This window comes from Protomyctophum parallelum (assembly GCF_964188405.1).
Source record: "Protomyctophum parallelum genome assembly, chromosome: 6".
Lineage (NCBI taxonomy): Eukaryota > Metazoa > Chordata > Actinopteri > Myctophiformes > Myctophidae > Protomyctophum > Protomyctophum parallelum.
Genome location: NC_139701.1, coordinates 21,874,551 through 21,899,205, shown reverse-complemented (window position 1 = coordinate 21,899,205; position 24,655 = coordinate 21,874,551). Strand labels below are relative to the sequence as shown.

The following is a 24,655-nucleotide window of genomic DNA, read 5'->3' as shown; positions in this document are numbered from 1 at the left end:
GTTAGTAGGAGGGGCCTATATCACAAAAATGCCATAAATCACGAACGGAATGTCCAATCCATCCCAAATTTGAATCACATGTCCGGGGTGGTTCAATCAACCAAGTTCTAAAAGCAATTCCATTTTCATCCATAGGGGGCGCCGCAAATGCGAGAAATGTAACCGTTTGTCGCAAAAACATGAATTTCGGGGGTTAAATCCCCTCCAAATTACTTACGCATGATCTAAGGCGTGACTTGAAATTGTAATTGGCTGGCAATACTAGTGGGAGGGGCATATGTAAGCCACTGCGGCAACCACACTCTGCAATTTTTTTAAATTGCGAATTTTCTAGTATTGACAATGCAGATGCGTGTCGTTACACCCCTATCCTGGGTCACCATTGACATCTCTGAATGACATTCAACCACTTTAGGGCTGCTAAGTTTTATACTGTATATCAACTAATCAAATTGAAAACTACTATTTTTTTAAATAATTAGAGTTAGACTGATTAATTACCTATTTTATACTTTGTCATATCGTAGTCGAAAATAGCCGATCTACAAGCTCACAATGCATTGCATCGTGACATGTTGTGAGCTTGTAACATGCTATTTTCAGTATTTATTTGTATCCATTATATTATCAAAATTGTTTCTTTTTTATATAATTGATTAAATCAATTAGTTTGATTAACAGCTGTTGCATCCCTTGTAGCAACCTTACCGTGTATATATTTAATGATGTTTCTTACTGATTCATGTCAGGCAACCAAGACCAAGAAACCCATGACTCTGTCTGTGACTCTAATGGATGGCCGCACGATCAGCTTGCCTGCTGACTCTGCGTCCACCTCCAGAGAAATCTCCCAGGTTCTCTCTCAGAAGGTCAAACTCAAAGACAACTTTGGCTTTTCCCTTTACGTGGCATTGTATGAAAAGGTAAGCAACCGTAGCCATAGGCATGAATAAAATAAAATCACCATTGGCCTCGCATCTCACAACAAAAAGGAATGAACAGGTGTCATTGAGCCCATTACATTTTCATGTCAAGGACCCCACATTGTTACTGTATGTACTTGGCCACGGACCCCCAACTGAAAATATTATGTGTCAGGGATGGCCATAACTAAGAGAAGATTTGTATCTAAATGATTCAAAATTTGTCAAAAACGTCCATACATTTCTTAAACAAAATAGGGTTTAACGTGCTTAAACTGTTCCTCCTTTTGCTCGGGACACCCTGGATCAGCCTCAAGGACCCCCGGGGGTCCTCAGACCCCACATTGAGAACCACTGCAGTGGTTTAACCATTTTTCTCCCTCGTCTTCCTATGAAGGTGTGGGCTCTGGGCAGCGGTCGGGAGCATGTGATGGATGCCATCTCCCAGTGTGAGCAGGAGGTGAAGAGGAGAGGTGGGCAGGAGCAACACGCTCCCTGGCGTCTATATTACCGCAAGGAGATCTTCACCCCCTGGCACGACTGCAAAGAGGACAGCATCAGCACAGACCTCATCTACAAGCAGATCATACGTGGGCTCAAGTTTGGAGAGTACCGGAGTGAAAAGGTGGGAGGGAGCGTGTGTGTTCAGGCCGTCACTATATGGCTAGTTTGTACATATTGAGACATTTTATTCATTTCCAGCCAATGCAATTCACTGGAGGTGTCTGTCAACCTCTTTGAGGGTAACTGTTTTTCAATGTTCCTCTGTCCAGTGGTGGAAGAAGTAGTCGCAATACCAAAATATTAAAAATACTGTTAGTAAAAGACCTGTATACCAACTTTTACATGAGTAAAAAACTACAAAAGTATTAGCATTCAAATATTATTATTACTATTATATTTATTTATTTATTTATTTATTTATTTATTTATTTATTTATTTATTTATTTATTTATTTATTTATTTATTTATTTATTTATTTATTTATTTATTTATTTTTTTATTTATATATATATATTTTTTCAAACACCTAAGTAACTTGTAAGTATAGTATTGAACATTGAAAATGCTAAAATAAAGTAAAAGCGCCTCACAAGTTGAGTGTACTTAAGTACAGTACTTGAGTGAATGTACTTGGTCACTTCTCACTTTCCACCACTGCCTCTGTCACACAGGAGGATGATCTTATTGAGCTCGCTGCAAAACACTTGTACGTCCAACACGGTTCAGACGGCGGCCCAGAAAACGTGAAAGCGGTCGTTCAAGAGTGCATCAGCACCTCTCTGCTGGACGCCAAGTCTGAGGCCAAATGGCTGCAGATGGTCAGCACCGCACATGCTCAGGTCAGTTACATGGATGAACACACTTTAACCACCTGAACCCCAATCCCTATTCTGGGCTAGTCATAATATATATATGAACCTTTATTGAGAAAAGGATATCCCCCTTGAGATGTATCATCTCGTTTTCGAGGGGATCCAGCATAATAGGCAAACATCTGGCAAGAATTGGTGAACAGTCAGCCAAAATAGGCGAACATTAGCCCAAAATACCGGGTCTACAAGCTCACAATGTGATGCATTGTGAACATTGTGAACATTGTGAACTTATTTTTGGCAAACAAATTTGGCATAGAGGGATAAAAGGAGGAGACCAAGTATAGACCCCTGTGGGACCCCAGTCAACGAAGTATATAGTTTTAAGTGGGAACCTATCAAACTGTTGATTAATTCCCACAATGCTTTTTATGGGCAAGAACCGTAACTATTACATGAACCTGATTCATATTTTTCTGACGTCAAGGTAAAGGTAAACAGAGAATTAGGACAATATAGTGACCACTGAGAGTAAAAGTTAAAAACGTAAATAAAGGTTGTAGTTTTCACATTCACAGATATGTACAGTGTAGTAACTGCAGTTATTATTTAGTCGCAAGCTCTTGTTAATACTTTTCATCCACAGACACACTTGATCGGAGCCAAAACTTACATGACATGTCAATGCAATGGAAACCCAATCTGGCTCATTGAACAACAACAATTCACAGTTGTATACCTGCCCACAACTATAACTAGGAAACTGACATGTCACATGAGTGTCTGTTGATTGATTAGATCAGATAAAGAGCTGAAGAAACAGTCACTACTTAGAACTAGACTTAGAACAGTATGCGGAAGTCAAATAGATGACATAATAAACAACAATCATGTGAATCCTCACTAAAGAGAAGCAGTCCCAAAGTCCAAAGGTTACTTCCTTTAGGCAGAATCATAGAATGCAGCTAATGGAGAAGAGTTACTTTTATATGGGATATTATTACATGTTTACTTCTCAGAAATCCTCCACACCAGTTACACCTTAAACTTAGTTGTCCCACAGGGGGTCTATCCTCTACTTTCTTCCCCTCTACACCAAATCTTTGTTGAAAATATTGCAAATAATGCATTTGTGAGCTTATAGATCGAATATTTTCGCTGAATGTTTGCCAAGACATGCCTAGAATAGGGATGCTAGGGTTCCTGTGGTTAATGACTGTGTAGGTCATACCAATACGTGTCCAGCATCTTCTAGAAAAGCAAAACTAAACTAATGTATTGTTTCTTTGTGTTTGTTACCTCACACAAGGGTTCATATGTCAGTTCAAAGCAGAAGGCTTCGTCTGTGAAGGCAGAGGTTGTTGACTACACTCGTCAGAAGTGGCCCATGTTCTTCTCTCGGTTCTTTGAGGTTACAAAGCTTTCAGGTTAGTGTCATTAGAAACTAGAAAAAGTGCCCTTCCGGGCACAGGTCTCCACCAGGTTATCCACAGATCCGTGCAGTTAGAGGTAAAAGCACTTTTCGGCCAGTTATAGCGCCACCTTGAGGCTGAGTTGAAATTGTTCATGTGGCATTTCGTCCTCGGCCTAGTGGGAATGTGGGTGCACAATTTCACGGAAATCACGCGATGTGTTCATGATTTGCAGCATTTTGTTTGAAACTGAGCACTCCTGTGAACTTTGGAAGCCAATCTTAACCAATCAGGATGGAGTCTGATAAATCTGAAAGACCCGTTTCGTTGAATGGCTCTAGAGAGACTGTGTACCAATTTGCGTGATGTTTGGACAAAATCTGTAGGTGTACTGTGCAAAAACTTGTTTTGCACAAAGCGGCCTCCTGGTGGCGCTATAACAGGCCGTTCTGGAAAGTTTGGGGCAGAGGTTCATGGTTGGCATCCAGGGAGTGTGTGTGCAAAATATGGCATCGACCGGGTTAACGGTGGCCGAGATTAGCTGTTCACGGACACACGGACACACGGACACACGGACACACGGACACACGGACGGACACACGGACGGACGGAGTGCAAAACATACTCTCCCCACATGCCTTCGGCCTGGTGGAGACAATTATTAGATTATCTGGTCATTTTTCAAGATAACATTACATAACATCTACATCTTAAAAAGCAGTGTGAAAGCAGGTTATTTGAGGTTACAAAGCTTTCAGGTTAGTGTTAGAAATGATTAGATTATCTGGTAATTTTTCAAGATAACATTATAAATATTTGTATACTTTGTATAAAAACTTATACAAGACCTCTAACAATGTAGGTGACGGTTATCTACATCTTATAAAGCAGTGTGAACCGAGCTATTTTAATTTAATATAAATAAGTCAGCCGTGCCATAAAATGCAGTCAGAGAGTATCAATCCAGAGTAAAGTGCTGTTGTAAGTTTGTGGCAGGGTTCCCATAAGCACTTCTATTAGGCCCAAGTCAAATTGCCTTAATGACTGTCAAATTATATGATGTATAACTAAGGTCATTAAACTATGGTCCTGTGTAATTCTGATTATACATTAGTACATGACTTATCTACTAACAAAGGAAGATCAAAGTGTTGAAAGGCTCTTAATGTTATATGGGTGTTCACATTCCGGGTTAAATACAATTTAATACTGGAGCAACTGAGATAATAAAACATTTTAATATAGAAAGCAATGCTGAAACTTCTGTAATTTGTGTACACCCTCTGAATACTATAACCACAAATGCCGTATATCATACGGCCTTTGTATTTGTTCAGATTTGTCCCTGACCCTGATGGCATGCTAAGCATTACCAACCATCCAATTTCAGCACCACCTTTCCAACAGCAATAATACACACCGTTTGGTCTTTATATTTCATCATTGTCCTAAAAGTAATGACAAGTGATGATACAGCTTGCATACACCCACACTACGGTCCCTTCAGAGACAATAATTAATTAAAGCTTCCCCACCCCTCAGGCCTAATGTTCAGCTGACACATTCAGTCCAGAGTATAAAGATAGAGCCCCTCAGCCGTGGGTGGATGACTGGGCCTTTATGAGGCATTTATGTTGCAATCAGGTTTCCCCTCTGGGCTGCCTTAAAGGATACATACAGGAAGGGAACTCTTATATTAACAGGAATACATCTCCTGTTTCCCCCATGAGTCATGGCTTATTGGGTCTTGTTTACTCCACGGATATTTATTTAACAGGTCCTCCTCTCCCCCAAAACAAATTCATTGCGGCCATTAACTGGACTGGTATCACATTCCTGGACGAGAGAGAGAGGAGACTGCTGGAGCTCTCCTACCCAGAAGTCACTGGGGTCAACACCATGAGGTACGGGAAAACGTTGAAAACGTTGCTACTGCATGTGAGGATATTGTAGCATATTATACCTGATTATATACCGGTAATAGTACATCTATACGTGACACCGTCGTGCGGCACGTTGTGTGATGAAGCACTAATATAACAGGGTTAATAATATCTCTGCTCACTGGCCAGGGAGAAAGCCTTTGCCCAGAGTGTCTCCCTCCTGACTCTGAAAGGTGACTTCATCCTTGGCGGGGCCATGGCCGAGGGCCTGGCCGAGTTGGTGCACATGTTCCTGTGCGGGCTGAGAGAGCGCTCCCAGTACGCTGTGGCCTTAAAGGAAGTCAGCAGGCAAGGTCAGACCACCGGAGAAGCACCGAAGGGGATTGGGGATTTATAATGTATTTATACCGGGAGGACATATACTTTAATTAATATGATACATGTTTTTGCTCTCACATGGCTTACACAGCTGAATCCATTATCTTTGTATGTTTTGTTAGAGCCGCGCTGGCCGCTCTCTGAGATTCATTGGTCGTCTTGTTTTTCTGTCTCTGCAGACGACCCCACGTTCCTGCGCTGCAAGAAAGCAGATCTCATCATCCTCATTAAAGATGATGAATATTCCCCCGAACGAGGCTGGATAAAGGGCAAAAACGACCGCACAGGGAAGATAGGTGCCATACCCAGCGAGGCCATTTTAGTCCTGCCCACCCTCAGCAAACCCACCAAGGAAGTCATGGTACGTACAGATGTTTCTGCGGCGTAACTTAGCTATTTGTAGAAGAATAACTGTGTGTGTGAGTGAATAGGAAAAAGCAGAAGCAAGATATCCACTTGATATCCTGGGCAAAAAAATCCGCGAAAATATGTGAGAATTTGGCGAACATTAGCCAAAAATAGCCGATCTACAAGCTCACAATACATTACACGTTGTGAGCTTGTAGATCCTCTCTTATTGGTGAAGAGATTTCATGTGGAGGGAACAAAGGTAACGGTCAAGGATAGACCGCTGAGAGACCCAAGTCAATGAATGAAGTACATACAGTAGTATGTAAGTGGTTAAATATGGTATGTGCCTCTCTGTTTCAGTGCCTGATCAACCTGTCTCCTGACCAGAGGAAGAACATCATACATACCTCCCAGACGGGCACCATGGAGAGAGTGGCCCCCGTTACGTTACAAGAGTTCTCACTCGAGAACTTCAGGTACCTAGATAGATTACCTCTGTTTTTCCAAATGGAAATGCTGGATCATTCATATCAAGTTTGTCATTTTGCCAGAGCAAAATTATCACAGCCCCCACATGAAATGTGAGCCCTAGTCATTTCTGTCTGTCTGTCTGTCTAGTGTCCATGTGTAGGAGGAGGGAGGCCTGCACACTGTCACTTGCTGGTTCAAGTTTTTATTTAGATGAATAACAAACGTTTCTGTCTTGCGACCTTCCTTCCTCAGGCTTGTCTGTCTGTCTGTCCACAAATGTTTAATTTTTAAAGCGCTGGGGCGACCTGATAGCCGAGTGGTTAGCATACCACATATGCTCGAATGCCTGACATGGCTGACAAGCGAGACCCTGGTTTGCTGCATGTCATTTTATAACTTTGTACAGTTTATAATGAAGTCATCTAGGCTATAGTGTATGGATGTCTCTGTGTCTTGTGGTCTGACCCAACAACAGGCAGCCCACTAAGGATGTGAATAGACAGGTGATTTCCAAGAACGCAGCTCCTGAGAAGCTGTGGCTTCACTCCAGAGAGCCGCTCCGACAGCCACTGCTCAAGAGACTACAGACCAACTCGGATCTAACTCACAAAGCCTGTCTGGCCTTCACTGATATCCTCTGCATATGAACATTTTACTAAAGCATCAACATAGTGCTGTAGGGAAACAGAGATGGTGCAGCAACAGACTGGGATGCGCAGGTAAGAAGGCCCATAGCAGGAGTTGGTTGTAGCCAGGTCAGGAGATAGAACATAGGTTTAAGAAACGGTGGCTAAAAGGATAACCCAAACAAGGCCGCAGGGCTGGTTTCCGTTAAGGTCCTGTGTATTCAATTAATCGAGTGAGGAGTCATTTAGAGACGAACAATAATCATATCATAACATATATATGAGTAGAAATAAGAAAGAAAGATGTTGAGGGGGTGGGGGGGGTCATTTCTGGTGATAAACTTAAGACTTATACACATGCATATGGATTTGGAATTGAACATGGCAATCTGTCAGGTCTGTGTTATATGTACAGTAGTCCTATTATATTATTTAATATAAAATGGAATAATTTACTTAGTAGACATACAGTACAATTAAAGTGTGTGTATGTAAAATACACTTTTAAATGGTACTGTAGGTCTGCTACGTAAATTATTTAATTTATTTATTTCTCATATTTAAAGGTATATTCAGTGATTTCACTCAAAAAACCTTCGTTTTTGGCTGGGACCTAAGCCTTTCATCCAATCAGGATAGAGAGCCAAAAACTAAATATAAGGTTTTTTGACCCCCAGGGGTTAACTGGGGACAGGGAGGAACTCCTTATATGGTCAGCACACTCTATAGTAGAGGATTATCACAACAAAACAAAAAAATAAGTGATATTTGAATTAAGTGAAATCACTGAATATACCTTTAATAATCATATATGATTTAAATTATTGTGCAATGCTTACAAAGTCAGAATAGTTGTTCTTCCGTGACTGCTGTGTACCAATGCTGAAGTATATGGGAGATTACCCCACCAAGCAGCTGCAGAGCTCTCTGGAACTCACAGACCAGATCTTTGGGCCCGCCACTCAGGATAAAATGCTCAGAGACGAGATCTACTGCCAGATCATTAAGCAGATGAGCAGCAATAACAACCGGTAAGTCGCTGGCACTGTGATCAGAGATGGGCAAAATACATTGAAAATTTATTTTGATACAAAATACAAATACTGGGTCAAAAAATGTATCTAAATACAAAATACAAAATACATCTTCCATCCCGATCGAAATACAAATTACAAAATACAAAAAAGTATTTCAAATACGTATTTCAAATACATGTATTTCAAATACTGCCCATCTCTGATGGGCAAAATATATTGAAAATGTATTTTGATACAAAATACAAATACTGGGTCAAAAAATGTATTTAAATACAAAATACATCTCATTTCTTCCATCTCAGCGAAATACAAATTACAAAATACAAAAAAGTATTTCAAATACGTATTTCAAATACATGTATTTCAAATACTGCCCATCTCTGACTGTGATACACTCACTGTCAATAGTAGTTCACTCAACGCTGGCACTATGTGATACACTCACTACACTCACTGTCAATAGTAGTTCACTCAACGCTGGCACTATGTGATACACTCACTGTCAATAACAACTGGTACGCTGGCACTATGTGATACACTCACTGTCAATAACAACCGGTACGCTGGCACTATGTGATACACTCACTGTCAATAACAACCGGTACGCTGGCACTATGTGATACACTCACTGTCAATAACAACCGGTACGCTGGCACTATGTGATACACTCACTGTCAATAGTATAGTTCACTCAAAATATTCCTATTATCTTCGGTCATTGTTACATGGAGTAAATGTAACATGATTGTAATATGATTGGACCTCTTGTATGTTGAGGAAGTGGTCTTGGGTTGGAAAATCACTGTGGAGGAAAACGTATTTGGCACTCACTGTTTCCAGGCCATGTCACTCACAACTCAAAGAGAAGTTAAACACACTTTGCTCTAATTGAAAAGTGATCTTAACTTTAACTGTCTTTTCTCAATTCAGAGAGTTCAGCTAATGTGTAATATAATTATTCTAGAGGATACTACAATAATTAACTTATGGTAACTGGTATTATCTGTAAACTGTTATTATCCGAACACCAATATAATGTGAAATCATGTATTTTTATGTAATGGAAAATATGTAGTTTGGAACGGTACATTTATTTTCTCATGTACCATGTAAGCTACTGTTGCTGGCCCATTGGCTGGCTTGGACATGGACTTTGTAATTGACTATAACACTGGATTTGGTAGCAGACTGTAGTGCACATTGGAAAGACACATGGTCTCACCCGGCCACCCCCCCCCCCCCCCCTCCCCTTCAATTATTTATGTTTACTGTAGTGTAGAGACAGTTGTACAAAAGGTTGAGAGGGACAACAGGGGAGCAAGTTATAACAGGCACGGGAGGACACACACACACACACACACACACACACACACACACACACACACACACACACACACACACACACACACTATTCATTCAGTATGAACTATGAAGACTCCATCTATCTACTACTCCAGCTCATTAACATACACATTAATCACACACATGTTGAATATATGTCCGTCCCTCCACAGATTCAGCATGGAACTGGGCTGGCAGCTGTTGTGGCTGTGTTGTGGACTCTTCCCGCCAAGCCAGTCGCTTCTCAAGCACACTCAGCGCTTCCTGGAGTCACGCCGCCGAGAGCCCCTGGCCTCCGACTGCCTGCAGCGGCTGCAAGGCTCGCTGAGGTATACAAAGCAACAGAGTCCTATTGTGTCACCAAGCTCTGCTGCATACACAGCCATTACTTTCAGAGCGGTGCATCATGTGAGAGGTGTCTCCACAACATCAGTGGGTGGGTTGACGCCTGCCAGTCTCGCCAAAGCACCACGGCTGTCAAGTTTTGCGCTAAAAGTAATTTTGAGAAATTCAGGTGCATACAGGCGCTATTGGAAAAATACAAAATTGAATGATGCTTGATTAACATGTTAATGTGACAAATGTAGGATTGAAAGACTAGGGATCTAATTATGCACATTATGCATTTGTTTTGCGTTTGTTGTTTACTGTTGTCTTTTGTTTGTTTCTCTTTGTTATTGTTTATGTAATAAGGATAGGCATTAATAATCTAAGCTTCTGCCGATACCTTTTCGATCACGTTAATTCTATGATGTATCTAAAACTGTGGCGTCTCGGGTTAGGATGGAGCCCAGGAAACTGCCGCCACACCAGGTGGAGGTGGACGCCATCAAACAGAACAGCACCCAGATCTTCCACAAAGTCTACTTCCCCAACGAGACAGATGAGGTACAGTCACAAGGTCATGAAATCACTCTATATATAAAGACAGTTGACCCCCTTTCACACTTCTGACAGCGTGGTATAAGTGATAAAAATACATTAATAAACATTTTTGTTCAATAGTTAAAGCTCTTTATTTGGGTAGTAATCACATAGTATAGTGTTTATTCAGGAACAGGTTTTGTTTTAAATTGGAATACCAATTTAATCCAATCAGGAGATATAACCCCACGATGATAATTTATCAGCTTCAATTTTACTCTTCCAGTTCCAATTTTGTCTGCTCCTTGTTTGTTTTCACTTCCAGTTGTACTCATTTATCCCATATCCTGTATGTGTTCTCTCCTGAGTTTACTAAAGAGCTAGGGAGATCCCTGTTACATGAACAAACAAGTCTGTATCCTATTAACGGTTTCGAGTTTTAACAACATTTCTTGTTTTGATGGTTTTTATGGTATCGTGTCCCACCTCAGGTCTTCGAGGTGACCACCAGCACCAGGATCAGAGATCTCATCCAGACCATCAGCAGGAAACTCAATCTGATTTCAGCGGACGGCTACAGCATCTTTGTCAAAACAGACAAGGTCACCCGGCCGTTAACTGTCAGCATCTTGTGATTCAAGACGTTCATAGCCCTGGAGCTAGATCGTAATGTTAATGCCAATGGTTGTAAACAGTTTTCCCATTGTGCCCTTTGTAGGTTCTGAGTCTGAATGATCCAGACTACTTCTTTGATAGTCTGAGGCAGATCACTGACTGGTCCCAGAGAGCCAAGAGGGGTAAAGATGGTGAGATTAGAATTATCTAACTGGGGTGCCATTGTTACTCAGCATGGCTCTTTGCGCTGACCTTTAACAAACGTCTTTGTGCATACTGTATATTTGTGTGTGCGTGTGCGTGTGTGTGTGTGTGCGTGTGTGTGTGCGTGTGTGTGTGCGTGTGTGTGTGTGTGTGTGTGTGTGTCCGCAGGGGTGGCAGTAAGCACGACTTCATACCAAGTACACTTCATGAGGAAGCTATGGTTGAATGTTTTCCCTGGAAGAGATCTGGAGGCTGATCTAATCTTCCATTACCCTCAGGTACACTCAGTCACATTATCAGGGCGCCCAGTGATTTGCAGCTTCAGGGCCTATTTCAAGTTTTCTCCACACCATTTTTGAAGTAGCTAGATGTAGCCAAAACACCCCCGAGGGGATCGACAACAACGGGAAGTATGATTACTTCTAACGCGACAAGCGACGGGATCGCGATGTAGACTGCTGCGCTCCGTTATGATAATTATGATTAAAGACGTAACTTTTGATTAATCTCCGTCCTGGGCGCGCAGCGGGATTATTTGATAGGACGGATACCTCCAGTTTTCGAAAACAACAGGCCCGAAAATGAAGGCCCGGCCCTACCTATATATATATATATATATATATATTATCTCAGGTACTATGGGTACATGTCTTTGTGGAAAAGAGACCCTTTGGTTGTATGGCTGTACAGCCTGTAATTAAGATAAGAGAAAACCAACAGATGCACTGTTTGTAAGACAAGCTTCTAAATGATCTGAAACCCTTTACTTGTACTTTTGTGGTAATAGCATTCAAACTTTCTTCTTTCCTACCTTGATCTCCTTAACCCCACCCCCTTTCTTCCCTTCCTGTATTTCTTGGGAAAAATGACACGATGGGAACTATGCACAAAATGAATTTCACCCACTTTTGTACTGTCACTGCAGTGATGATTCTGAATGCATGATCCAAACTTAAACAAATGGATAGCCATAACAACAAAAGTTATTAACAGGAATGGAGACAGTTGGTTCACTGAGTTCTAACAGGACTAACAGATGATATTTGAACCTTATGTTGTGTATTTTTGTGCTGTAATATGTTTAAATTGGTAATATTTCTGAACAGTAAACAGATATTTAGATTGATTTTCAGGGTTCCTCGAGGGGGTACCAAATGGACCCTTATACAGGTCTGTAACTCTGAGAGTTATGAATCCTTGCTCTAAGTTATTTCTTCATCTCACACTGTGTTCACCAGGAACTGCCCAAGTACCTAACAGGCTATCACATGTGCTCCAAGGAGGACATGGTCAAACTGGGAGCCTTGCTCTTTAGGATCAGGTTCAACAATGACAAGAACCAGCTTGTCATGATTCCCAAGATACTGAAGGAGCTGGTCCCCAGTGACCAGCTGAAGGCCATGTCTGAGAACGAGTGGAAGAAGGTAAGATACTGAAGGAGCTGGTCCCCAGCGACCAGATGAAGGCCATGTCTGAGAACGAGTGGAAGAAGGTAAGATACTGAAGGAGCTGGTCCCCAGCGACCAGCTGAAGGCCATGTCTGAGAACGAGTGGAAGAAGGTAAGATACTGAAGGAGCTGGTCCCCAGCGACCAGCTGAAGGCCATGTCTGAGAACGAGTGGAAGAAGGTAAGATACTGAAGGAGCTGGTCCCCAGCGACCAGCTGAAGGCCATGTCTGAGAACGAGTGGAAGAAGGTAAAGACGTCTATGACCCCAGCAGACATGATGGGGTCTATATCTTGCGCCACCCCTCAACCCTTATCCCAAAACTTATTTGCCATTGTTTACTATTTAGAAAAAACATTTAAAATAGTTATAATAGTTATTTTGCCAATATTAAATCAAATCAAAGGGCGCTGCAAACTGCTTTGCTTTGTAGACAGCACTACACATCCCCCATTTTGCCATTGATCAGAGTCGAGCTCTATAAGCCAATTGTATACCCAGTTGCGCGATGCATTGGCAGTTTGTAGGACTGCTATTTTCTACGCGTGGCAGCATTGTGTGACTAAGTATGAATCGGGGTTAAGGCTTGTTTTGTCCGCCTGATGAATTTTAAATTCAGCAGGATCCCTTGATTTGCATATATGAACAACAGCAACTTTCCTTTCTTTGTTTTATGGCTCCAATCAATGACTGCACTGTAATAGGCTACTGGTCAGAAGTTCACTCAAAGTAATAAAAAATGCTCTTTATGAGATGAGAACATTATACACTACCTCAAAAGCGGATGTTGAATACTAATGTTTCTATATTTATTTCCAGAATATAATTTGTGACCTCATTTCTATATTAATTTCCAGAACATCGTTGCCGCTTATAACAAACAGCCTGACATGACGGTTGAGGAAACCATGGTCACATTTTTGAAGGTGGTTTGTCGGTGGCCAACGTTTGGCTGCGCATTCTTCCAAGTGAAGGTAAGGCTTGATTTATATTTCGTTGTGCACCAGTGTCTTGTACCATAAATAGCAGATCTACAAGCTCAATACGCATCACAGCATGACACGTTGTGAACTTGTAGATCTGCTATTCCCAGTGCAAGACACAATGTGTATTAATAAGGCACAAGGACTAAGATGAGTGCATCAGTCTCTTTATACCTCTCTCTCTCATATATAAACCTTTATGGCGAATTATTTTCTTCCTCTGCAGCAAACTTCAGATCCTAAGTTCCCCGACATTGTACGAATCTCTATTGGCAAGCAAGGATTCACAGTCATCCACCCTAAGACCAAGGTAAGAGCTTCCCATATTCTATTTAATATCTTACTGGATATGTTTTCATTGAGTATACAGAAATGATGCATGGCTCCTAAGCATCAGGGGTGAAGCAGGGGTCAAATTCCTAAGTAATGAAGAATGGCATTTGATTCATGACTAATTGGGAGAATTTATTTTATATATCTATTAAAAAGTGAAGGATTTATGCACAGCTTCTTTTTTTCCTGCAGGAGGTGTTGGCCACTCACCCCTTCAACCGCATTGCTAACTGGTGCAGTGGCAGCACATACTTCCATATGACGGTGGGCAATTTAGTCCAAGGGAACAAATTCCTCTGCGAAACGTCACTGGTAAGCAATTGTCATTTTATACTGAATCTGTCAAGCAGGGTTTGAATTTAGTTTTGGTCTGTACATTTATGTTAATTTATCTTCTTAATTTCCCCGTCTCTTCATTTTAAAAGGGCTATAAGATGGATGACCTCATAACATCCTATGTCAACATGTTCCTCAAGGAGAGGAAATCTGGGGCCCAGCGCGCCAACATTTGAATCTCAGATTAAACAGTGTAATCACTGTCAGGCACCCTTCTGCTTTTGTAGCCTCGCGAGCGTGCCTCCAACCTCGCATCACTCCGAATGGAGGTCTGCAGAAACGGCAAGCAACTCACTGCTGCACAGATACGTACATAACCATTTTGGTATTATTTTTAATTTTTACTTATATGCACATAAGGCATCTAAATTAAATAAATTCTCAAAAAGATGTGTCCCGGACTTAAAACAAAGAAACAGGTTAATATTCTTTGGAAAATGGAGATTTATACATGATTACTGTATTTAATGAGGATTTAATTGTTGAAACATGGTTTTTTTTCTTTTGCTGCCAATGCTGAATCTGACAAATAAAGCCTTTTCTGAGTTGATTAATTTTGGAGAACTCTGATTGTTTGGTTAGTTAGACCTTCGCTTGTTGATCAAAATCTTCAGCAGATGGGGATTCTTTTTAATCAACCTTCATATCAGTTGGATGTGAATAACATTTATCTATGATGACAGGCGGTCACACCACACCATGCTGTGGGGCGATGAAATGCACAAATCAGACAAGAAGCATAAAGCCTGATGGAAATGAGCCGATCTACAGGCTCACAACGCGTCGCAGCCCATGGCTATGTGGCTGATTGAGGGTGTAGATGTCGGTGCGCAACACCCACGAGCAACTGAGCATAACTCAGGCGTAACAAAAGTGGGGGCCCATCCCAATTAGTAGCTGGCAATAGATTAACAGAGCAGTGTGATCTCCACAGCTCTGCCTGCATAGTGGCTCCATTGAACGGCTACAGATTACTATTTGCATATCGATGTATCACCCCGCGGGGGAGAGACAAGAAAGAAGTGTCCAAAACACACAGCTGGGACCTCCAGTCCTCCACGTATGAAAGAAATATTATCCTCTGTCTGACACTCTCCCCACACACACACGCGCACACAGACACACACACACACACACACGCATGCGCACAGACACACACACACACACACACACACACACACACACACCCCCCACATCTGTCTCATGGCTATGTGGCTGATTATTTTGGGAATTCCAATTCAAGATGCCCCCAGGAGGCAAGAGACCAACAAGGGCCTCTCTTTCCATCAAGTCCCCCCCCCCCCCCCCCCCCTTCCCCTTGTTTTTCTCTAGTTCTCCTAAGGGGGCACGGGGGCCCTCTTTGGAACTTTGTGAGCAGAACGTCTCTAAAGGATCATCTCTGAGACGTTTAGTCATAAACTGCTCAATTAACTACCAGTCTTGTATCAAGTGATGGGGGAGGAGGAGAGTCTGGGGGTCTTCATGTTAAGAGCATTTGTTCGGTACACCGCCAAGCCCCGTTTCCATGGACTCATACCCGACGACTCATTGCGACTGAGGCATGCCATTCTTTTCCCCGCTGCTGAAATGCGCCACTTAGTCTGACTCGGGGCTATTGTTGAGCGCACAAGTGGTTCTCTGAGGAGCAGTGATGGAGAAGAAAAGGGCGGGGTCAAGGTTCAAACGAAAAGACTCCCATCGGGAGTCCCTTTTTCTGTTATCAAATTTGTTGAGACACAAAAAGAGCTTCAGTCTCATTCCCGGGAACATCTTGACAGAGAGTAAAGGGGGTGATAGGACAGCATTCCTCCTGTCAGAGCGCCACACAGTTCACACTACTCCCAGCCTTCACTTTGCATCGCTCAGGGACGGCTGCACAGCCCTCTGCTCTTCCACCAATTGTTGCTCCGTCTGCAGCAGCCACTGAAGCACTCCTCCTTTAGGAAACCTACAGTAACCTTCAAGCACTCAAAAGCTCTGCAGAGGTGGGTAAGTCTTTCTTTTTTGTATTCTTTATAAAGTAAACGTGTTTACTTGTTTTGTGACAACTTGTCTTGTATATAGATGAACAGTAAGTTTTGGTGAAGCAAAACTATTCTGAACTGCTAAAAAAAGTGCTTATTACGCACATTATTTGTACCCAATACAATTATTCAGCATCAGAATCTAGCATAGTTTTTGATAAATTTTTCTTTCATTTAATCATACATTTTTCATTGTCATCATAAAACTTGCCCCCCCAAAATGCCTGCCTCTAGATTTCAGATAATTTCACAAAGCATACACTGTCATCTTCTAATTCAAGGGTAGATGGATGAATTTGATGATGGATGGGTGAATTTGTATTGATAGAGAACAGTGCTATTTCAGTGTCATTACTAAATCACACACTGGCTTGGTTGCACCTGCGTGTCAGTGTTTCTGTGAGAATGTTTAAAATTGCTGGGCTGAACAGCAGCAGAGTGCGCTGCATATTTGCTCACAATGAGCTACTTTCAATAATCTCTGAAAAGCCCAACACCAAGACGCGAGCAATCCTCTTTGTCACTCTTTACAAGAGAATGCCTGTACAGATTAGTCTAACCCAGATCACTGTGATGAAGGCATTTGTCTCTTCAGGATTAAGCCCGGTGGGGCGGGGTGGGGTGGCTTGGTATTCGTGTGAGCTTTTGCATTCAAGTGTGCTGCCCCCGGTCTGTTGTCCCTGAGGAGACGGCGAGCTTTTCTTTCCAGGACTTGTGCTCCTTAATGCCAATGGCCAGGAGTCAGGTCTCTGGCTGAGAACTGACCTTCCTTGTGAGTCCCACAGCTCCACTTTGCGTGCCCCCCCCCCCCCCCCCCCCCCACACACACACACACGATGTGCACAAGTGGTGCTGGTACATCTGGCGGGCTCCTTTAGGGACACCGGCCTCTGGACAGTGTGCTGATGAGACGGTGCTGTGGCTCAGGCAGATAACGGATGTTTTCATCCTCCTGTCAATTGTTTCCACAGATTTTGTATGGAGGGGGGTCAGGGCCTACAATGGGCCTAGCAGCGTTTGTTGAATTAAGTGGGCAATGGGCATTGAATGTTTTGTATGTTCATTGTCTGTGGAAAAACACATTTTGTCCTGTCACATATCTCCTCTTGATTTAATGATCTTCCTACAGACAGTCTGTTTACGATCTGTGATAAGTTACATTTATTGTGCAGTTGCTGTGGAAGAGACAAATGCAGTACAAAACGTATGCAGTTAGAATGACAATCCACATTTTCACAACACATTTTTGTATATTACTCCTACAGATGTTATCCATACGCAAATCGGTACACAGTATCTCTATAGTCATGTGATCAACACGGATCTGTTCCATTTTCCATATTCCATCCCGATTGGCTAAGATTGGCTTTCAAAGTTTGCAGGATTTGTCCATTTTGAACAAAATGCCTCAATTCATGAATGCAGTGTACGTGAAATAAATCTTGCACGCACATTCCCACTAGGCTGATGTCAAAATAGCACTATACCTGGCTGATTAGCATTTTTACCTATAACTGCACTGATCCGCGTAAAACTTTGCACGCTAGACCCTAGACAAGGAATTCCTTTGACTTGCCTTTTATAGCACCACCAGGAGGCAGACTTTTGTAAAACACATTGTTTCATATTACTCCTTCAGATTATGTCAAATCATGCAAATTGGTACACAGTATCTCTGTCATGTGAACAAGACGGATTTCATTTCATATTCCACCCTAATTGGTTAACATTGGCTTCCAAAGTTTGCAGCACTGTGCGAAATCCCACCCTTTTCACTTCGGCCTGTTATAGGGCCACCAGCATTTAGATTGTTGCTAAACACATTTTTGGAACAAAATGCCTTAAATCACGATTGCAGCGTCTAATTGCTGTGAAAGGCATAAGAAATGGCAGCCTTTTCACATTGGCCTATTCTTATAGCACCATCAGGAGGCTACCAGAACCTACCTGACCTAGTGGAGACCTGTGCTCCGAGGAGCACTTTTTCTAGTCTGATCCAGGCTGCTTTCCACACATTTAACAGATTTTTACTTTTGTCTGCTTTGGTACAGAACATGTTGAGATTTGAGGTCCAGTAAGGCCATTTGCCTACTGTGATTATCTGAATGTATTATGGAGTTGTTGGTTGCTTAGTTGTTGGGGTAGAGACAGAAATAGAATTGCGAAATTAGAAAGAGAATTGAGTGTTTGAGAAGTGGTGCAGCTGGACGGATGGGGCCTTTCAGGGACACTGCTGAGTGGGAGGGAATTTAGTTCTGGGTGTGTGAGGATTTCTTATGCTTTAAACAAATATTTATGATGGGATTGTTCAAGGAGGGGCGAAGAGTAATCAAATGATTGGTCTGAATAACTGCAAGAAAATGTGTGCCAAAAGGTTAAACTTGAGGATTATTCTTGTGCAGGGACACTTTGGGGACGTGTTGCACAGTCACATGGCTGTCCTAGTTGGATGGATAAACGTAAGCCTATCCAGAATGCTGAAATAGTGGGAGTGAGTGCCTTTCATAACACTATTGGTGTTATTTCCTGTAATTCAATGGAATGGAGTTCGTTATTCAGTAAAAATCATGCTAACCTGCATTGTTTTAGAAAAGCTGGAGAAAAATGATACTTCCTTACTCTCTTGCTTTTCACATAGGCCGCTACAGTATTTACAGTACTCACTGCCAGGGTTGGGAAGTATGTAATACATGCAAGGAGTTACGTAATTAAATAACAAAATAAATATAACTAATCTCAGTTACAATTACAAAGGATCCACATGGATCCTAGCATCCCGTTGTGATCTCATAGATTGGCTATTTCAGCCAAGTATAGAGCCCTGAGGGCCCCCGGCCATTGAAGTATATAGGGTTTAAAGGGTTCAAAAACAGGTAGGCCTACTACTAAAATGTCTCTTGACAGTGTAAAAACCACCATAATTGTGAAATCAAAAAACCTTTCCAGGCTGTACTACTACTGTATCACATTTTAGCATCTTGCGGGTAAAGGTCAGGGAAGCAGGCAGGCAGCATTATCAACGATGCAAGATAACGTTGTATCCTCAGAATGCCCGCCTCTTTGTTTTCACAACCTTCACTGGTGTTATGCTGAAGAGCTTTAAGTAAAACATTCTTGACAGTAAACAAACAAATTTGAGTACGCTGTGACTACAGTATGTGTTATACTCAAGGGGCCAGTGAGGCGCTCCAACGTTGAAGCACTGGGCCCTAGTGGTAAGAGGAAGGACTGCAGGCGGACCCGTGGATTCATGACGAGGAAACCCCGTGCAGCTGGGCTTTAACATTGAGTGCTCGGTTGCACTTCCACATTGGACCACCAAAATTTGGTGGTCCAATGCGGAAGTAGACTTTTTGAGACGGTCCCTTCCGGGTGCTTCAAAACACCACTGAGCAACTTCCACTGACATGAATAGCGGAGGGGGCGGAGCTTCGTGCCAGATCAGTCTCTATCCTTCTTTATACTCTATGGTTATACTAGGTCTAGGACATAGTTTGTATGGAGTTCATATACAATATCCTGGTTTAAATTAAAAAATTCAATTCAAAAGCATTATATTACTACAACAAATTACATTTCAAAGTTAACCTTCCCAGCCGCTTGGGTGCCTGCCCAGCACCACGGAGGTTATGGGTTCTATTCCACTGTGGTGCATCCGCCATTGTCAAGCATCTACAAAAAAAAAAACACAATTGGCCCGTGTTCGGGGGAGGGAAGACGGTCAGGGGCCGGGGAGGGTGATAGTCACTGTACGTAATCCTACACAGACACCTGTCAGCAGGGAGTGTTGGGTGGGAGGAGAAGGATGGACGCTCGGCGTCCTCCCGGTGGGGCTCCTCACTGGTGAGTCAGTAGTACAGCAGTGACAACACAGAAATGTGTGTGGGGAGGAATCAATTGGGGAGTAACCTTCCCAACCCTGGCTACTGCATGTCACAGATGGATAGCTACACACAATACACGGGGGCGTTTACACATGGCCTTGAACTAAATGTGACATGGGGAGTCAAACCACTTTCTAACATTGGTTGGACAGGACACTCTGCTGCCTCTGAGGGTATAGGCTCATTAGGACCTGAATGGAAACAAGACCACTATCCTTTTAGACTATATACTGTAGGTGTTTGACTGTACTCTGTGCTGTTTAGTGTTTACATTTCTGTTTAATAACTTAATAAATCAAGGCTGGTATAAGACCAGATGAGCTAGTGTTTAGCCAGGTACGGTACATGTAGGCTTGTATGGACCAGTTGAGTTAGTGTCTAGAAGTGTCTACAACCAAATTGCCCGCATCTTGTCCTTATCTGTGTGTGTGTGTGTGTGTGTGTGTGTGTGTGTGTGTGTGTGTAGAATGGTGTGGGCGGATAGAGAAGTATGATTTCCTGATTTCAGCGTGTTTCACCAGTGACCTTAAAACATGTTTGTTCTGTAACAATATTTAATTCACAATTCATTCATTAAAGCAAATAATGAACTGGCTACTGAATCTGCATAAACTTATGTATAACTTATGCCTGATTTATACTTGGTTGGTGCTCATCGAAAATAGCAAATCAACAAGCTCACAATGTCACAGTGCGACTTGTTGTGGACTTGTATCAGCTGTTTTTGGTGCGCGCAACCCATGCATAAATCAGACCTTATTAATTTATCTAGCTGTCTTTTTTTATCTCCTCAGCTTTCCAAGAGAATGGAGTCCACTACGTTAGAAGGCCCCATCCTGCTGTCCAACGGCTCCTCAGAGGCGTGTTTGGCGGGGGATGACGTTGTGGAGAACATGCTGTTTGGAGGCTACTACGTCCTGGTGTTCCTCCTGGCGCTAAATGGGAACAGCCTGGCGCTGTGGATCTTTTCTCGCCAGAGAGGTACCTCCTCACCCGCCAACGTCTTCCTGCTGCATCTAGCTGTCGCCGACCTGTCCTATGTGATCATCCTGCCTCTGAGGGCCACCTACCACCTCACCGGGGGCCACTGGCCCTTTGGCGAGGTGCCATGCAGGTTGGCTGGTTTCCTCTTCTATGTCAACATGTATGCCAGCCTGTACTTCTTGGCCTGTGTGGCAGGGGACCGCTACCTTGCCGTGGTGCATGCGGTCAGGTCTCTTAAGGTCCGCCGTGCCCGCTACGCGCACATCGCCAGCTTCTGTCTGTGGGCCCTGGTCACCGTGGCCATGGCGCCCCTGTTGGTCACTCACCAGACCGCAGAAGTGGACGGCGTGACGGTGTGCCTGCAGCTGTACAGGGAGAAGGCCTCACGGCGCGCGCTCGTCTCACTGGGTGTTGCGTTCACCCCGCCATTCCTGGTCACCCTGTCCTGCTACCTGCTCATCATCCACAGCCTGCGGAAAGGCTCCAGGCTGGAGCCGGCCCTCAAGATGAGGGCCCTGCGAACCATTGGCCTGGTCATGCTCATCTACGTGGTGTGCTTCCTGCCTTATCACGCCATCAGAGCCATCTTCATCCTGGGCTACAACCACCCCGACATCTCCTGCCAGGCTCGCAGGGGTCTCAGCCTGGCCAACCGCCTTGCCTCCTCCCTCACGTGTCTGAACGGGGCCATGGACCCACTGGTCTACCTTTTCGGGGCAGAGAAGTTCCGTGGCACCATGATGCGTCTCTTCTGCAGAAATAACGGTGGGCTCTCTGCAGCCACCAGCGGAGAGTTAAAGGGAACACGCGAGAGCTCGTTAAGCGCCAAGTCCGAGTTTTGAGGTGGGGCCTTTTTTTATTCAAGTCATTTGGGACTTTCTTTAAATACTGCCGCTTTCATGGCTTTGGTAGGCTAAAACAGGGACATGTCTGGTGAACTTATAGAACTGTATCAGTGCAGTGTCCCTGCAAAAGCTGTAAAAGCCTTGATGGTTATTAGGTTATGCTGAACATAAAAGCTGGTTTCACGTGCTAATTAAATCGGATCGTGTTACTGCCTCGCCGAAACATTCTATAAGTCCCTGTAAGCTTCACTCTGCAAACCAACAGCTTAGAAATGCTTCATAACAATATAGTATATTTCATGCTGACACTGGGTTGTTATTTGTCATCACACACAATGCAATCCATAGTGTTGATTTAACTCTCATAGTGAACAAATGTAACCAAATGGTTCTCTATCAGAGTTGCACATGAAAACAATTACATTGGGACACTGATTTTACTATGTAACCATGTGTTCATATTTTGTATACTTTCAATGTGTTATGCTATAATTATTTTGTAAGTGTATGCCAAATATCTGTGTATGTTATTGTAACAGTGTAACTAATAGTCGCAACTCTTTCATCTGGTTTCCTTTTGTAACTTTCTTTAAAGGACAAAAGTTACATGAATATACATTTTATAACTTGTGGCTTAACATATCAAAGTGTAATTCTTTATAAGTTGACCAAGGACTGCAGCGAGAAGGCAGTATATTCATTTGGTTTCTGCTTGACAAATCTTTTGATGTTTGTCTGTCTAGTTGTAAGAATGTATATATTTTCTTTAAGAATCTATTCTATGCATTTGTTAAATTTGTCATGGTTATGTTATGTTATTGCACTACTGTATCAAAAACGTATTAGTCAATAATTCAACTAGTAAGCAAAGGTTGACTACAATTAAATAGAATGAAGGAAACAGCAGCAGCTATATTAGAGTCTGTGACTTAAAGTTGTAAATGAAGAACTTTTGTATCATTACATAATCTCTGAGTTACCTTTCATTTAATGCCCTCTTGTGATAATAAAATGTTTTTTTATGCAGCACAGCATAGTATACAGTCTTTACAAGAAATGCACGTCTACAGTATATGAAATGTTTTGAGTATAGCAGCAGTTTTTTGTAATTGGTGAGGTCATTACACTATCTCTGCTTTGAAGCCTGCATGAGGGTGTGTGTGTGTGTGTGTGTGTGTGTGAGAGAGAAAGTGGTAACCCCTGTTTAAGACACAGGAACAGGATGGAAACCTCCTTGGCTGCATTGCTTTGTCACAGCACCAACTTTATTTTGCATGTCATGTGACTCAGATTGCGGCTTGTTCTTATTTGAGCAAGATTTCCTGTCCATCACATTAACATGACAAACCATTCTTAACTTTGTATGTCCTATGAGTATACTTCAAACGCAACCTAAACTCTTATAATTCATATACAATCATTTGATTTGAACAAAAAGTATTTCAGTGGTGGCTTTCTTCTACGCCAACAGGACAAAGATGCACTAAACTTTATAAATGCTTTTGATGAATTGGGCCTGGTCAGACCATTTGCTTTTGAGGACCTTACTGTATGTATATTGACTAACTGTAGTGGGTTGACTGGAGTAAATATTGGTGCTTCTGCAAAAACTCCATTGGATCCTCAAACTATCTGCCAAACTTTCTTAACTTTGTTAAATATATTGAACCAATGAAAAGTATTAAAAAGAGCTTCGACAAAAACCAGTCCACTTGAGCTGGATGTTTTTTCATTTCTTGAAAAATGTACATTTTGGAGTTAGGTGGTTTCTCCCATACAGCATGCTATACTCTACTCTATTGTACAATAAATAGCCAAAATGTCACAAGCTCATCTTGTAGATCTCATCTATTTTTGCTATTTCTGAAAATGTAGAATTTATTTTAATGTTAAAAACATCTCGCCTATAATGTCCAAAATAGGGATGTCAGATAGAAAGTGGTATAAAGTGTTAAATCAAAGTGATTGCACTAGTTATATATTTATTTCTATGGCTTACAGCCCACAGGGTCAAGGGAAGTTCCTATAATTTTGAATAAATTAATTGGAAAAAGTAATTGCAGCTCTTAACATACAGTTAAGAGCTGTGCCACCCCCCTTTTCTCACTTCCTCTTTCACATAGTAAGCCTGCCATACTCCCCCCCCCCCCCACAAGAAATGCTGCATTAAAAGACATTACCTCTTTTTATTGGTCAGTCCTGAGTGGTCTACGGCAATTGGGAACTTCTAGTTTGGATTTTTGGACATCTTGGTTAATCATTATAACTGTGTGATAAAGGTCTGTGCGTGGCTGTGTGCTACAGTAGTAGCCCTACAGTAACAGTGGCAGGCAGTGGGGCCCTCCTCTCAAACCACTCAAATGAGGAAGTTGAGTGCTGTGTTGGTAACAGCTTCCT

General features: G+C 42.4%; 2 protein-coding genes across 3 annotated transcripts in view; both read left to right on the top strand.

Annotated features, from left to right (window-relative positions):
* The window catches only part of myo7ba (myosin VIIBa), a 39,837-nt gene extending 25,061 nt beyond the window's left edge, over positions 1-14,776 (top strand). The window contains exons 25-44 of the mRNA XM_083766352.1: positions 750-923; positions 1,321-1,548; positions 2,100-2,267; positions 3,550-3,667; positions 5,430-5,568; positions 5,725-5,888; positions 6,093-6,274; positions 6,625-6,740; positions 7,211-7,376; positions 8,250-8,392; positions 9,913-10,068; positions 10,522-10,627; positions 11,095-11,205; positions 11,322-11,409; positions 11,591-11,700; positions 12,661-12,846; positions 13,727-13,843; positions 14,079-14,162; positions 14,378-14,497; positions 14,611-14,776. Coding sequence (XP_083622478.1) covers positions 750-923; positions 1,321-1,548; positions 2,100-2,267; positions 3,550-3,667; positions 5,430-5,568; positions 5,725-5,888; positions 6,093-6,274; positions 6,625-6,740; positions 7,211-7,376; positions 8,250-8,392; positions 9,913-10,068; positions 10,522-10,627; positions 11,095-11,205; positions 11,322-11,409; positions 11,591-11,700; positions 12,661-12,846; positions 13,727-13,843; positions 14,079-14,162; positions 14,378-14,497; positions 14,611-14,697 — 2,763 coding nt within the window. The 3' untranslated portion in view covers positions 14,698-14,776. The remainder of the gene's footprint in view (positions 1-749; positions 924-1,320; positions 1,549-2,099; positions 2,268-3,549; positions 3,668-5,429; positions 5,569-5,724; positions 5,889-6,092; positions 6,275-6,624; positions 6,741-7,210; positions 7,377-8,249; positions 8,393-9,912; positions 10,069-10,521; positions 10,628-11,094; positions 11,206-11,321; positions 11,410-11,590; positions 11,701-12,660; positions 12,847-13,726; positions 13,844-14,078; positions 14,163-14,377; positions 14,498-14,610) is intronic.
* A 1,525-nt stretch (positions 14,777-16,301) lies between these two features.
* On the top strand, positions 16,302-24,032 carry gpr17 (G protein-coupled receptor 17). Of its 2 annotated transcripts, none has more exons than XM_083767445.1 (2): positions 16,302-16,506; positions 21,224-24,032. In XM_083767445.1, exon 2 carries the CDS (start codon positions 21,236-21,238, stop codon positions 22,253-22,255), a length of 1,020 nt encoding a protein of 339 aa, XP_083623571.1. In that variant the 5' UTR covers positions 16,302-16,506; positions 21,224-21,235; the 3' UTR covers positions 22,256-24,032. The 2 variants fall into 2 exon arrangements, with proteins under 2 accessions (XP_083623571.1, XP_083623572.1); XM_083767446.1 differs by having other exon boundaries at positions 16,302-16,510.
* The last annotated feature ends 623 nt before the right edge of the window (positions 24,033-24,655 follow it).

Coding starts and splice junctions, on each gene's coding strand:
- gpr17 (XM_083767445.1), top strand. CDS start 21,236: ATGGAGTCCACTACGTTAGAAGGCCCCATCCTGCTGTCCAACGGCTCC.